General features: G+C 36.9%; 1 protein-coding gene across 3 annotated transcripts in view; it reads right to left on the bottom strand.

Annotated features, from left to right (window-relative positions):
- Positions 1 to 3: 3 nt before the first annotated feature.
- LOC125323090 (CD2 associated protein) overlaps positions 4 to 16,668 on the bottom strand; it is an 82,072-nt gene continuing 65,407 nt past the window's right edge. For 2 of the 3 annotated variants that reach the window (XM_048297680.1, XM_048297682.1), the window contains 7 exons: positions 14,176 to 14,335; positions 12,215 to 12,357; positions 5,978 to 6,093; positions 5,079 to 5,165; positions 4,264 to 4,448; positions 3,482 to 3,545; positions 4 to 2,307 (listed from right to left, as the gene is read on the bottom strand). In XM_048297680.1, the coding sequence (XP_048153637.1) occupies positions 2,266 to 2,307; positions 3,482 to 3,545; positions 4,264 to 4,448; positions 5,079 to 5,165; positions 5,978 to 6,093; positions 12,215 to 12,357; positions 14,176 to 14,335 (797 nt within the window). In that variant the 3' untranslated portion in view covers positions 4 to 2,265. The remainder of the gene's footprint in view (positions 2,308 to 3,481; positions 3,546 to 4,263; positions 4,449 to 5,078; positions 5,166 to 5,977; positions 6,094 to 12,214; positions 12,358 to 14,175; positions 14,336 to 16,668) is intronic. The other variant, XM_048297681.1, reaches the window with a different exon arrangement.

Genomic DNA, 16,668 nt, shown 5'->3' with positions numbered 1-16,668 from the left:
GAAGAGGTTTTTATACTCATTTTATTTGCTGAGTTTGGATAGCATGCATCATTTTACAGCACCAGTAGACAAGTCAGTGAAGCACACAGCTCTTAGGAACTCGTACTGTGGAATGTCTCCAAAACCATTACCCTCTCCCCCTCCACTCCGGTATCTAACACTAGCTGAAGACAAGACAGACACACATCAGGGCAATTTCTTTATGGCTACAAATACTCATAGCAGCGATTTTTAAAGGAGGGTTTATTAAATCAAGTCATTGCACTTGGGTCATTTATTGCTATAGCAAACAAAGGCGATTAAATAATAAACACCTTTCCACTTGTGACATTAACTGATTGTCTTGTTCTGTTCATCCTCTACAAGCTCACACACAGGCACCACTTCTGCAGAACAACCCCTTCCAAGATTTGTTTCATGCTCCAATCATAGTGAAGAGCTTGTACAACAAAATTTGGTACTCCATTAGACTCAATTCTTGGTTTTCATCACCTGCTTTACAGGTATGAACTCCAGGCAAGAGTTTAGTGTCTGACAAGAAGCACATGATTCCTCAATTCATTTGTGATGCACTTGGGCAATTCAAAGTTAAAAGCATTAAGAGTGAATCAGCTTATTAGCAATTTGACTAGCAAATATTACTCAATACCTGCATAGTGTATTAATCAGGTTTCAATCAGATCTCATGAACTATTTGAATCAGTAATAGACAAACATCCGCCAAGTGACTTTTTGACATTCGTATTTTATGACAAATCAACTGTGGAAGAAGTACACTCTCAAGAAGTAACACAAGTGACATACTGAATATAGTAATTACTATATTTATGACTGCTCCCATGAAGAGAAGCTTAATTACTTTCTTTTATTGGTGAAGTTGCCAAACTATGTGGCATGTTTTTGCCTTTTTTTAAGTTATAGCAGACCTAAAGGAGATGAGCTGATTACTAAGAGAACTAATGCATTTGACTGGCTTTGTAAAGCTGTATGGTTTTCAATTCTTTAATCAGACAAACCAGCAATAAATATCGTCTCCCATCACTTCACATGGTATTTGTGTATTATTCTGGCGCAAGTTTTGAGCCCAGGGGTTAAAGATAATGGTAATCCACAAGATTTCAACTTCTTTTCCATAAAGTAAAGACACCGTCTTGGACACCAGGACAATGATGTCAAAGCAATTGTTCCAATCACACATTAAAATACAAAGATGTTACTAAGTTTAGAGGTACGCAATATACTGAGAAAGTTTATGGCATAAATATATAAATATTGAGAGCTTCTGAGAGTATCAAAGTTCCAAAGGGATTTATTTGGAGATATATTATAAACAAAACCTGACAATTGTAAAAACAGATCAAGATGCATATTGAACCACTAGAAAGACTGATGACTTCAGAAACACAGACGTACAGATGCTGTGACTTAAGGTTTACTCTTTCATGCTGTATACTGTAATATTTTAGGCACAACAGGTTGAGTTAAGACTGGACTCTAGCTTTGTTTCTGTATTCCTTGCATTTTATGGTTATGACAGTTAATTTTGTCATGATTTCATGATTCAGTCCTAAATCCCTTTTTTAATCCAATAGTGCAAGTGACAAACCGTTCTGCTGAACTACTCAGATCAGGTCATTCAATCTCTCTACAATGCATAGGAGTTTCACCTGCTTCATTGCACTAACAAATTCCTATCTCATTGCTCAACTTATGAACAGCATAGTATTAATATTCTCACTGCAGACAGGCACAACAGCTTAACCCTGGGTAAGACTGCCAAAATTATACAAATATCATATATTCCCTTTTGCATGTAGGGGAAAAGTAGTGACTACAATTACGATACAGTTATTCCATCCCTTCCAACAGACTATTTTACAGATTAGTTGCAAAGACAAATCACCCTATTTATAGTATAGATCTCTTTAAAAATTAAGCTACAGGTATTCAATAAAAATCTATTAAGAATTCCCTCTCCTTTTTATACAGATTCAGTAGTATTTTCAAGCAAACCAAAAAAATAAGGTCTGCAATTCCAGCACAGTAAGAAATAAGGCCTCTTTTATATTGGCAAAAAAATTACATCATTATTCTTTTTTGTTTTCTTATCTCTCTGAATATAAGACTATATTCCTTTTTTTTTTACTATAGTTTTTCTTTAAGACTGTAGAACACCAGCATCCATTATAATGAAATAAGAGTCAGTTCTCCTTGTGTTCAGCTTTGAATTCCTGGCGAGTTAAAAATACTGAGTCCATAGCTGTCTCATGTAGACATCACTGCTTTCTTCAATTTTTCTATTTCAAGCTGCAAAAATGGACATTTTGAAAAGAAAGTCAGTATTAAAGTACTTATAAAGTCTTCAGAGCTTTCACCAAAGTTATAACCTTTACACTTCAAAGACACTTAGGTATTGCACCACAGAAGCATTGACAGCTCAGCATTTACAGCTGATTTTCTACCACTATATTGCTAAACAAACAGGAATTTGAAATAATTTAAAATGTGACTATAGTTCTGGTATAATCTTTTTAAAATAAATAAACCTATCTGTTTTATAAATCAGTTTATCTGGATAAACTCTGAAAAAAGCAGTCAAAGCTGGGTTATGTAATCACTTGCCACGTCCCCACGTAATGCTGCACACCATCACCTCAGAGTAACTGCCTAAAACAGCCTTCATGCAAAACACTGCCTGGATTCATTTGTATTTCTAGAAACGGACTTAGAGGACACCTGGAAGTTACCTCCTCTTCATCTCCACTGCATATTTAAAGCATCTTCATTGATTGCTTTAGAGACACATTGAAGAGAGACCCACCAGAACTTTCTCTCGTGTCTCAAGTAGCTTTGTAGCCAGTAAGATGTACTATTTCACAAATAAAATGCCCTTTTGTACCAGACTGAAATAACTTCCTACAATGAGCTCATCCTATTAACTACTTAATGGCATCATATTGCACTGCAGGTAGTGTTATTCATCAGTAAATTGAGGAATGGTGTTTATTCATAAGTAAGTTTTTCAGACGCATTCTGTTCTTTTGGCAAATCATCCACACTTAATATTTGAACAATTCATCAAAAATTTAGAGAAATTTACTTATGCCCTGTTTTTCTTTTGATTATCTAAATTAAATAGGTCTTTCAATCTTACAAATGCAAAGTTAGTAACTGTCTCTCTTGGAACTTGTCCAGTTGGACATATTTCTAGCAAAGAGCAGAATTCCAGCAACACTAAACCAAACTCCCATCCCAACACCCACACATACTGTTACAAATAATATTCCAGAAAAAGAAAGCTGAACTTGGACCTTCTCTATAGATCCAGCTGCCTCATGAGGTATTCATTTAATCACAAACTAAAACAGCAACACAAAGAGAGACTGAACAGGTTTGTTAAGACTTTCCAGTGACATCAAACCCCAGAACAAAGCCTACACACCCTTAAACTACTCCTGCCCTCCCAAAGTGGTAACATTACCTCCAGATTGCTTCGCAACAGCTTCTCTTCTTCCAAATCCTTCTTTAGTTTTTCCAGTTCTCTCCTAACAGCAGTTAAGACAGAAATAGAAGTTAGAAGGGAAGAAGAAACTTCACATTACTGAGGACAGGATGCACAAGCCTTGTTTAAATTTTACAAGTGAAATTCACATAACCAGGCACATGCCCACCAGTGAACTGTTACTCACATCTGTTGGACCACAAGATTCTACCATCCCTCAACACTTCTTACCTATTGCTATTCACCTATCCCTAATTTTTAATCCCAATTTTAAGGAGGCTACTTACTTTAAAGTTTGTGCTGTTATCTGGAAAGTTGAATTTAAGCTAAAATAACCTGAAATAACCTGACAGCCTCTATACAGAGAACAAATTACTTAGAATAGAAGGTTCCTACCAGTCATGGCAAGTACTTGTGCACAGTGCTACACATGGCCTGAACATGTACTTATGTTATTACCACAAAAAATTAACTGCTTCTCCTTACAAAAAAAGCAAACTGTTTAATTCTTTCAAAAAGATGTAATGAATGCAGGAATGCAAAGTAGGAGGGAAAAAATGCGTACAAATTCCCAAGATACTCTGACATCAAATTTGTACATATTTACGACATTTAGCAGGATCAATTTCAATAGAAAATATCTGAATTAATGTATTAGTATGTTATTAGGATGGAGTAGTTCTTATTTTAAAGTCTGGCATTAAAGACATTTGTAAGATGTCTATATAACATCTCTGCAGTTTGAAAAAGGAAATATTTACCCATGTTCTTTCTTCAGTGCATCTACTAAACCCATTAAATCACTAATCTGAGTCCTGAGCTCTTCCACAGAAATTTTTTCATCATCTGTTTCTCCTTTAAGTTGGAGGTCTCCAGGCAAAAAGTCGAGTATGACAGAACTTGGTCTCTGAGATGAAGGTGGAATCAGTGGGCTGAATGCAGATGGCTGAAAAAATAAATCAGTAGAAAAATAAGAAGTGAAATCTTTATGAACTGAACACTTACAGCACACAGGTTGTACCAGGATGGGAGCTAAACATGTATAAGTTCCCTTAATTTTCCATCTAGAAGGTACAAAACAATGTCCAGCTCAAATGGATTACTGGAGTATATGAGATAATTACTTTATACAGCTCTTAATTAAGGATTTACCTGAGGTTCCTGTAGTCACTAAAAACAATACTGACACTGCAGTCCTCTACACTTCAACAACAACAACAAAAAAAGTGATTCAATGGATCCCACTGGATCATTATAAACAAACTTTTGTGCACTTTGCTGATCTGCTCAGTTGTTCTGTCTGTCAGGAGACTAAAGGCTGAGCAGACAAGGAACTTATTTGGGAAATACCACCTGACACGACAGTTCTCATCAGAACTCACGCACTTTGAAAGTATAAATGAACTTCAATACTAAATTTTTTACTATGAAGTTTTACTAAATGACTCAGCTCACTTGTACTTAAATACAAGCACTGGCATTTAGATGGTGCATCAACCTGTACTGGAAATGCAAGCAGGATGAACAGAACCACCAAGCTGCCTGGTACTCCTCTGGCTCCTTGGTATCATCATACCTTCTTTGTTTCAACTGGCTTTGGTTTGGCACTTTCTTCTTCTTTCTGCACCTTCAAATTTTTTTCTGGACCCACACTTTGACTTGCCTGGTAAACCATTCATAAAGCATGAAGAGGTTTTCAGAATTAAAAAAAAGAAAAACCAAAATTAAAAGTAAATTTAAAAAATCTTTCACGTTTCTAAAATGCAATAGTAAAGGGAAAAACCAAGTAACTAAACTGAAATTGCTAGACTAGCTGATTTTTCTGTCCCTGACAGTCAGAACTTTCCTTCCCCACATCCAGCTGAACTTAAATCAAACACAGGAAACTTGGGCAGGATTTTCAAGCATATTTGCAATACTTAAGTCTGTGATGCTTTTGGGAGCCTGTAGGTGCTTCCATAAAACATAAATGGGCAGTAATTGTAGATGGTAACTGGCATGACTGAACTATACAACATCCAGTGACAAAAACTGATTTCAAGGACTCTGTACCACCTGCTTCTCATTGTCTGCCAACCTCACATCAGCACTAAGATCACAAGTCCCACATTACAGTAGCGTTAAATTACAAATTTATAGTGGCCAATTGTCAAAGTCACTAAAGACACTTTCAGACCTGTGTGTATGTACAACTCTTATTTCACCATCAGTGATGCCAGAAGAGCTGAGTATTTCCTGCAGCAACACCCCATGGAACAGAAAGACTCCTTCGGCTGCAACACAGTTCCAGTTGTTTCTCTTACATTCACTTCCCTGCTGGAATGGATCTCCCCCACACAAAACCTATAGGAACTGAACCTCTGCAGCATTTTGCTCTCACATAAATGGCTCACAAGACTGCTCCCCAGTGCAGTCCTGTTTCCTGGGAAGTTAGTTCGTAGATCCCTAGTCAGAGAACACCCTCAAAATACTCACAGGACTACTGCTATTGAAACGGGAAGGCAGCCTCCTACCAGGCATCTTGGGCCGGTTCGCAGTCGGGTGTGACAGATTATCTGAGGTAGCTATTACATCATCAAAGCTTAACACATCTACAAAAAGATTAAAACAGAGACCACCATCAAGACCAAAAGGTTTTGCTGTGTTCTTTTCATCTCTTTTTTCTAACTTGGGGACAAAAAAAAATTATCAGAATTCTTACTGTTTTGAGGATTTTCACCATATACAACACATAAAACAACAGCATGACTGACATATCTGGGAAATTGTATTTTCCCCCTTGAAAAAAATTAAGAGTTAATTCAACTAGAATTTAAATTCAAGTCAATTTGTGTGAACAGAAGAAATGCTCTAGCAACATGGCAGCATCTGCAGAAAATATATTTATTACTTTTTCTAAGAGCTGCCATATTCAGCTACTCGAGAGCATATTTTCTTGTCACTGAACTTGCATGAAAAGCATGAAAATGCAAGTTTAGTGACTAAGACAAAAATAAAAGCAACATGGTAAAGTACATACTGGTGTACACCACACACTGGTGAAAGCTAACAAGACATTAACTGCACCTACTTCTGTGCAGGGGAGTTTTTTCATATACAGTATCTAAAGATAATACACAACTTCATAAAGTCTTTAATAAAACATTTCAAAACTATACTCTTGTACTTTATTCAATTACACAGAACTCTTTGTTCTTTAATCTCTTTATGCTCACAGCTCTAGGTAAACTCTCTCTCAGATCAGCAGAAATGTTTTACGTCCTCTAGGAAGAGGCAACTTTAGGAAAAAAGTTATTAATAGGAAGAAGTGACCACAACTAGCCTCAGTAACATAAGTATTTCACCTAGCTAACGACAGGACTTAACCTTTTCTCCACAAAAATAAATATACTTACCTGGCAACAGATGTTTAGTGAGATTGAGTTGTGGTTTTTACTTCAGCATTGAAATAAGATTACAGTTACGATATATCATTTACAACCCAAATTCATCACTTATTCTATAGACTGTAACTAAAATGTCACACAGTATTTAGTAGAGGCACCACAAACAACATTCAAGGTTTTGGGTTTGATTTTTTTTCATGACCTCTGATTCTTACCCAACATTATGATTTAGCAAACAGAACCTATGATATCTCTTTTCCTACGTTCCCATTAAAGATCAGATAAGAAAAAAGCCTTGGGTACAACTGAGCCAGACCATTCATACCCCTTCAGTGTCTGGATGACTTAAAATCATCTTATTAATGCAAGTTTTACTTACACATTGTCAAAGCTAATTTATACCTGTAGGTACTAAGTTTTCCACTGAATGTTTTAATTGATTTTAATGTGTTCTCTGCATTAACATCCTTGAAAGCCTTAGAACATTCAGCTCTTTTGGACAGCCCTGATCAGATCTACTTCATCACCCATTCCTTTATTGCACTATCTGTTACCAATCAGTTTTGCTGCTTTTTATTTCTATTCAAGAGAATGTCAAGACAGTCTTTTGCAATCATGCAATCACACCTGCAATTAACCAAGCAGGGGAGCAAAAAAAAGAAGGAAGAAACAGAAGAGTGATGAATGGCAAGCTGCTGATGGAAAAGAGGATGAGGGAGAAATAAATGAGGAGGGATTTCTGTTCTAGTCTGTGCCAATAAAATATTTCATTTAATACACTGCAAGCAACAGTGACCAAGGGGTCATCTGCACGGTCTTTACCTCAATTATCAGTAATCCCAGCCTAAGAACCTGTCAGAGTCACAGACTGGTTTGAGTTGGAAGGCACCTTAAAGATCACCTCATTCCAACCCCCTGGCATGGGCAGGGACACCTTCCACTAGACCAGGTTGCCAAAGGGCAAATTAGGATTTATGTTAGTTAGGTATCACTAAAAAGGTAACAAGAAAAACATTTATGCCTTTTTCCCTCATCTCAGTAATTTCTGACTTTAAATGATCCTTCTTTTGTCATTTCACAGAAATGACAAATCATTTGGCAAGAAATTTAAGTAAGAATTATAAATTTAGTTGCTATTATGATTGTAATGCCAGTCCTGTCGCCACAAACAGTAAACATCAGTCATATTAAGAATATATTAAGAAAAATGTTAAGTTTGAAAAAAAAAAAAAAAAAAAATCAATCACAATATTTGACAAGGCTTGAAGACTGCTACAGCCCTGAACTGTGTATTATTTAAATATAGATGGTGGGATGATACCAAAAAGCCAAGGATTTTTTCCATATTTCTAAGAGCTTCTAAAGGAAATTGTTACACCTGAGAGAATTGCTCAACGTTAAGATTTTGCCGGCAGATTCCAGTCAGAGGAAATTCTGACTGCACTTGAATTTTTGTTTTTACTTTTCCAATTTATTGCTTTGGTATAGGGAAGAAATTAAAACACAGGTTGGTGGGGATTGGGGTTTGGGTTTTTTGGTGGTGGTGGTAGTAGGTTGACTGGTTTTACTGTGGGCTTAGGGAGTTTATTTGATTGTTTTTCTTTGTAAACAGCATTTTTAGTTATTTTAGAGAAAATTAAACCAATAAACCATTAAACCAATATAGATACTGATGAAACCCACTGAAAGATTCCAGTCTACATCCATTTCAATCAATAAAATGATTTATCAATTAAGATTCTTACAGACAGCCTGTGAGCAATTGTTAATGGAAGTCCCACCATAGTGCCAGAAGAGCAGTACCACACATCTAGGGATACTCCAGGTCAAAGAAGGACTTCATGGCTGAGCAAGAGCACCTTTCTTTCTAAGAAGATGAGTTAAAGTTACATAGGACGGACTATTAGAAATGTCTCTTCTGCAATCTTACCATGGATCCACCACAGATCTGTTGGGAGCTTTGACAGGTACAATTAATGAGAGGTTTTGTTAAAATTTGTGAATACTCCTAGTGCATTCATAGCAGTTTGTCTTAAAAAGCCTTCACAAAAAGAAGCAAAGATGAAGGGTGGCTGAAGAAATTATGGTTCCACCATCTCATGTGGCTGGGGTTTAAATACCCATGATAGAAGTGAAACTTATCCAATATTTTAGAAGACGAGAACTCACATTAATCTGTGGAGAAAAAGATGGCACCCCTTCTCCTATTACTCATCTTGCTGAGATTTCACCCCACAAATTTAGGGGACAGATATAAGCTATAAAATATTTAAGTGCCCAAAAGCTTCATGATTGTGTTATTTGTGTGTGCAGAATGATAAAGCCATTCAACCTACATACACCAGATGTGCTAAAGGTGCTGAACACATTTCACTACAAACAAACACTAAGTCTGGCTTATCAATAGCTCATTTGTAAATTTTTTCTTACTTTAGTCCCCACCAATTCCTAATGGAAAAGTCTAGTTAAAGTAACTTCTTTAACAGCTGAGGAAAACAGGCATTCAAACAAACAAAAAAAGTGCATTTTTAATAGAAACCCCGAAGTTTTAGAACCAATAATTGCAACTGAAAACCATGCTCATGATGTTATAGAGGATATGTGTATGGAATAAAGCATTTGGATTTCCTTAGAGATTGTTATCTTACCAAAATGGAGAAGGGTAGGGTAATTTCCTGACACGTAAGAAGGGAAACATGGCAAACAGGATAGGAAACAAAATCTGGAAAGAAAAGTCAAGGAGAGGAATGTCTAGAAAAAGATTCTGAACAAAAAAATTATTTTACAAAGCAGGAAAAAGAAACATTTGTAGAAGAAACAGAATCGCTTTACATGTTCAGTATGCCAGTATTATAGCTTTAGTCTTTTACAGTAGTTGACTCTAATCAAACAGAGAAACATTTATGCAAATTTTCAAATAAAGCTTCAAGAGGAGTTATTTCAATGTGATCAATGTTTCTAAATCGTTTTGATTATTTGTCTTTATCTGCTGGCTGGGGACCTAATTTTGGTATGGGGTGGGTTGGTTTTTTCCTTACAGAATATTTACAGCTTCTCCTCTGCTAAATTGGAAGTGGCTCAACCTACACCACACTTCATGGTCCAAGTAAGTTGCAAAAAAACAGGACCCATATTTAAAAAAATAATTGTTCTCTAAAAATTCATCTACCACAGGATCATAATCTGAAGAAGGGGGAAGGAAGCAAAAATAAAAACTCTGGTAAAGCAGTTGCCAGCCCCAGCCACCCGTTTTCCCTCATCTTTTATTAATACCTATTCTAGTTACTATAAGACTAAACAGTCTTAAACTTATGTAAGTCCAATCATCCTTTTTCTTATAGTTTTATATAACCTTGGCTGCACAGGGTACTATGTCTTTAGCAGCAGAATATACATAGAGAAATAGAGCATGAGATTAATTACATTTTACTGGCAGGAGTTTGGATCAGTCCCTTTTCACTAGAGTGGTAGAAGTGACTTACACAGATTGTTTTAAGGAATGTCAGTTTGACAAAACAGAGGATTTTTGAAACTTTCCTTCAATAGCAGCTCCTTGACCCTGTCAGTGCTAAATCCCCACATGAACTGCCTGAGCCTCCTTTGCTTGCTGTGCACCAAACAGAACTGAACTGACCTCACCCATGAGCCTGTTGGGCACCCCTGTCCTCTGCCCCATATAGGTATTAAAATCTTTCATTTCTCCATAAGCCTGTAAGAACTTATGTCAGCAAAACAAAATTCATAGATTTTTTTTTCTAAATCTGTGTAAAATTATTTTTTCTATCATGGAATATTCTGAGTTGTAGTATATACCTGAATACCTGCCAGCACAGGTACTACGTGGCCACCCTAGTTATTAAAGATGTCAAGGTAACTGAATGTAGAGGAAAAAAAAAGATATTCCATTTCCATAGGGAGTTTTCCCTGAGGTTAAATGACACTATACTATAGAGTAACACATCTAGCACAACCCTAGAGATAATCATAGAATTTATTACACTAGCTAGATAGCTAATAATCATAGAATGGCTTGGGCTGGAAGGGACCTTAAAGATCATCTCATTCCACTATCCCAGGTTGTTCCAAGCCCCATCCAACCTGGCTTTGGACACTTCTGGGGATGGGGCAGCCACAGATTCTCTGGACAGCCTGTGCCAGGACCTCAGTACCCTCACAGTAAAGAATTTTTTTATAGTACCTAATCTGAGTAGTATAATTTTTGCAATAAAAACATACGTGAACTAACCCTTCCTCATAATAAAACATTTACACTCAAAAAGCATATTTTAATATGCTCAATGAAAAAAAAGTCTCGCGTATTCTTTTCTATTCATAAACTGCTTCTGTTCTTTTAATTCATTATTTTTATCTTCCAGATGAATTTACTAGACTTTGGACCAACTATACTACAACCAGAATATCATAATTTGCCTTAAAAAAATAAATAAACATATTTATAGTATTTTTAGATTTATTATTACTAAAATTTTTTCTGAGACGGAAAGTTGCATTTGAGATATACAAGATGAACACTGCAGATATAATTCACTACAGCTTTTTCTGAAGTTAATCATAAAATAAAAGTAATTTAGAGTTTAGAAAAATATGCCCACAGCAGCTGATCTCTGCCTGAGTGAAACACAGAAGCCTGGTATCACTTGCACTGTCAGTAAAGGGCTAATGGTATCAATACAGTAGCTCAGAGATTCTGATCATTAAATGTGGGTGCTTTAACCACTATCAAGGGTTTTACTGGATACATTTACAATTAAAGAGATGCCAGGTTTGGCTCAAGGCGCTTTAAGCAAAGCCATAAGCATCCTATTCAAATGTACAATACTCCATGCTTTTTTAAGGCCCAAATTTAAGTTATGATAAAGTCAAAATCTAGAATAGCTCTGAACTAAATCACAGGAGGCCGAAGGTAATGGCATTACTAAGAATTCTCAAGGTAGCTAGAAAAGCAAAGTTACCTGAACTGCAAGAGCAGAACAAGCTGAACCAGCCATTAAGAAAACAACTTCATAAAAACTCAAGATAGAAGTGGCAGCAAAAAAAAAAAAAGCTTTCAAATTAGAAGAACAAACCATTATTTCCATCTCCCTTCCTGGCCACTGCCACAACCCAGAGCTCAGCAGCTACCTGCAAATACCCTGCTGACATCTGTTCATCCCCTCCTGTCTCTTACCTTTAGCTACCTACAGCATTTCTAAAAAAATACGCAGGCATAAATGCACTCAGTGGCATTTCGAGTAAATCACTCAAAAAGCTTATTCCAACTCTGTAAAACACAGCAAAAGGCCCAAAAGAGCATTGAGTTTCTTACCTGATTCTTTAGAGCTCTTTACCACAAGTGAATCTACCTCTACTGATTTTGGTCTGAGTGGCAATGGTTCAGAGTCTAACTTTGGTTTTGCTTCTGGCTCAACTTCAGATTTCGGTCGAAGAGCAACAACTTCTCCGTTAGTTCTGTGGTAAGAAGGAAAAGACAAAACATACCTAGTCAAGAGATGAAATAATTTAAGAGGGAAACATACCAAGAATTAGAAGCAAACTGAAAAATTACAGTAGATTTTATTACTTTCTAAAGCCTTGTTTTAAAATCAAGGCTTTTGGAGATCAATTATATTGATATGAAAGCAAATTCTTCTGTTCCAGCTCTTGCAGAGTTGTCAGATGTGCACAAAACCCACGTGAAAATAATCCAGAACTTTTACTATATGACACACCATGGCATTTCAGTCCAAAATACTACACTTCAGAAAACAGGTGAGCTGAATAACATTTTCACTAATACATCTTGAAATAATTCAGAAACTGACTCCTTGACATTAAAGAAATCTCCCTGTACAGGAAAAAAGGCTGACGAGAACAAGTTATTTCTTGCTGGGTATAGAAAAAGCTACCTTGTAGCTTTTGTTATACCATGCATTCCTTCCATATCTGCTCACATCATTCACAGACAAAAAACCCCCAAGAACAACAACGAAAAAGATCTAAAGTAGTAAAACCCCCATCACAATAAATAAAAAAGGCAACATTTTCCTTTACAATACTTGCCATCACAAACCCATGCTGACCAGGCCTGACCATCATGCCATATATAAACTGTGTCCCTTTCATTAATTCACCTCCTAAAGCCTGTATTTGTAAGTTTTATTGCAGTAGAAAAAGAAACAGCAGCCTGACCTTCCTAAAACAATATTAAAAACTTTCAGACGTTTCAGTATCTCTAAGATTTAAAGGTGTCAACTATTAAAGGCCCACAGCTTATTACAGACCTCTATTTAACTGCATATGTGCATCCCTTTAGAGCAATAATCATTTTCTAAGCTGGAAGAGAGTATGACTTGTGGTTTTAAAAAATAATCTTTACTTGGGAAAGTCTCCAAAATACCAAGTGAATATAACACAATTCTATACTGCAAAGGTATTCAAGGTGCAAGCTCTTTGATGTGGCAGCTGTCTGCTCTATTTGCACAAGGCCAAGTGTATCACAACCTCCCTCTCCCACGGTTCTTTCAAGCCAACTGAACATCCCAAAGGGACAGTTACCTGTCAGCAGTTTGTTTACACTTCTGGGTAAGGGTCTAGCAACTACTTTGATGGAGACAGAAAGGAAAATTCTGTGTGTGGGAGATTGTATGGATGCAAAATTAGTCTTAGTGAAAGTTTCAAACTCATAAGGAAAAAAAAATTAAGTGTATCTAGAAGAAGTATTTGTCCCTATTTATCCAGGAACTCAGCTGAGAAGGTTCAAGAGTAGAGAATCTGAATGTGGTTCTGTAGTAAGTGCTTCCTTCTCCAGAAGCAGACATGAGCCACAGTGGTTCCCTTTAGCACAGCTTCTACCTGTGCTCAGTTCTTCCCTTCCATCCATCTTACCCTATCCAAAGTGCCCAAGCCTTGAACACTCAGGCAGCTCAAATTTTCAGTGTTTTTTCAACACAACAATAATCCTCAAGGGCCAGCCCCACATTCTTTTACTCCACCCTGCTACTGTAGCTACAGCAGCCCCCAGATGAGCAACAAGATCTGCCCCATGGTCAGTTATGCTCTAATACTGACTCTAAGATGGATTCAATGTCTCAAAGGATTTGCAAAGTCTAAGTTCACACTGAAACACAGACTTGGAGAACTAAGATACTGATCGGTGTAAGGCAAAACTTATCCTTGCATCCTTTTCACCCTTAGAACACACATTTCTTCCCACCTCATCCCTGAAGAAAGATCAAACAACAAATCAAATCAAGTCCACTTGGTGTCTGCAGTTTAAGTCATACTGACTTGGATGGAGATGATGGCAAACCAGGTTTGTCCGGACGTTTTGGGTGCAGGAGCCCTGCTCTCAGTAAGCTGTTGGTCTTGCTTGGAGGAATAGGCTTCTTGGGTGGTACTTGAGGAGCTTGTGGCTTCAAAGGCTTCTGATCCAAAGTTCCTTTTTCATCTGACAAAGTAAGCCACATTTTAAAAACCCCACGTTGTCTACAATTCTTACACTGCTAATCAATTAGAAAGCAACTGCTGTCAGAAATACCTTTTTTGAAGATCAAAATGAAAAACAGATTTAAGTGTTTTAAATTATACCTTATCAAAACACACAAACTACTTACCTGAGCTCAAAAAGCTTTATCTTAGAGTAAGATAAATCTTTCTACTGACAGGAAACAGTAGTAATAAATTATGGATTTACATTATTGCACTGCAAATGACAGCTAAGAACCAAAAATCTTTGTACAGCTTTGTCTTTTCTATGAATTCATTTGATTTCCTTTCAAAGAGGCAGGGTTTTTTATTTTGTTTTAACTAGACTTCTTACACAAGCAGCATAATTTATCTATGGAAAAAGGGGGGGGAGATAAATGAGTTTTTATCTGAATAGCTGAATTTATTTTATCTAAGTCTACCTTCCTACAAATAGATAGAAATTAGGTATGGACAATAAAAAGTTGTATTTATTTGTTCAATGACTGCATGACCTAACTGAATCCTGTCCAGAGGAGCTGACGTACAACATATGGGATACTGAAAAATTCCAGCTGCTTCGCAAGCAGTAGCTGAATAGGTTTCAACCCATGTGTCCTAACTCCACCCTGTGGGAGAGCCAGAGCAAACCTTCTACTTTCCCTGTAAACCATGCCACAGTTCAGTAGACACAAAGTATTGAGAATTTTAAAAAATAATTGTTAGGTTACAGCAAGGGGTTACAGTTCTTTACAGTTACTGCACTTACAGGGCAGTAAATCAGTAAACTGGGATGGAGAGAGTGACCTTCAGCGTTGATTCTCCCCATCCTCCCCTCCTGTGATTTGCTTTTAACTAAGTATTGATCTGGTGTAAAATGTTTACATATGCTATGGATTTGGGAGCAGGGTTGGGTATGTGCTTCAGCTCCATGCCTGCAAAGTGCCTGAACTGCCAGGTGTAGGACTGATTTCCTTTGGCCAAGTCCTGCAGCCACTGAGCAACAGCCCTTCAATCCTAAAAAGGGGAAGAGACCAATTTTCTTCCCTAGGAATACTGGGAAGTAAACAGATTCTAGAGATACTTCTGTCAAAAGCACTGTCCAGGGGCATAACTGTCTTCCTGCTTTGGGACACTTGAATATCAGGAGGAGATACGAGCAAAAAACTTAAACTGGTTGGCTGGCATCTCCTTGCAGTCTCTCTTAGCATGGAGTTAAAAAAGCAGGATGCTGAAGCAGTGGAGGGATTTGCCACATGGTGGGGCTGCCTGCCCTGCGTAAAGCAGCCCATCAGCAGCGCCAGCCACTCCTGCCTCCCCACCCAATACACATCATTTCCAGTTTTAAACACCCAACACCAGCCAGGACTAACTGCAGATCAATTAGCTTTATTGAAGCTATGCTGAGCACAAGTTGGGAATTACCCCTTTTGCTTTTAAAAATAAGTGAGTTCATAAACAGGGCAGAAAAAAATTGCTGTCGTCGAATCCTGTTCCTGAACTCTCATCTGTCAGTTCTCTTTTCCAATACTCCCACTCAAAATCTGAATATAAAAAATGTCTACAGCAAAGTGGAAAAAGTTAATACCAAAGGCCAAGGTTCACCATGAGCACAGAAACTGGGAATTTCTGCTGGACCAAATGACATGTCTTTTTTGGATTTTGCTCCTCGAAGGAAAAGAGTGTTAAAAGAGCCATTTAGTAATGGAAATAAAGATACAAATGTCTGAAGACATTTACACTGGACAAAAATTTCTACATGGCACCACTAAGTGTCCTTCACTATAAATACAGGAATACTTACAGAAACACTGCTTTTAATTTTTGATCAATTTTTGATTGCAATTAAAGGCAGACTGATTAGTCTCCCAGTAGGCATAAAAAAATGACATGGTTTGATAGCTTCTCAGAGCTGCTCAATTAATTTTTTTTTTCTGAGAACTAATTACATAACAATTTCATACTTAATGAGTTTAATTACTCTATTAACATGGCTATTTTTCCACAAGTACAACTGTACTGGTAAATGGCCATATCTTCTGTAAAACACTAGCGCTATCTAAAAAAGTAATTTTTATGACCTGATCTGCAACTGAATACAGGAAAAATTTTTCCACCATCATTTCCTTTAGCTCAGTAAAGGAGGGTTCTCCACCTTATATAATTTTATAGAAGATTTCACATTCCTATGTTTTTTCGATGGTGTCACTCTATTTTTTCCTATATTCCTCCATGAATAGTTGAGTTCAACTATGCAAAGATTAACATTATAGTCCAAACAGAAGTAGTTTAAAATTAAACTTGCCTCAGTTTAGA

This window comes from Corvus hawaiiensis, chromosome 3 (assembly GCF_020740725.1).
Source record: "Corvus hawaiiensis isolate bCorHaw1 chromosome 3, bCorHaw1.pri.cur, whole genome shotgun sequence".
Taxonomy (NCBI): domain Eukaryota; kingdom Metazoa; phylum Chordata; class Aves; order Passeriformes; family Corvidae; genus Corvus; species Corvus hawaiiensis.
Note: the sequence above shows the minus strand (reverse complement) of the source record. Positions and strands in the feature narration are given on the sequence as shown.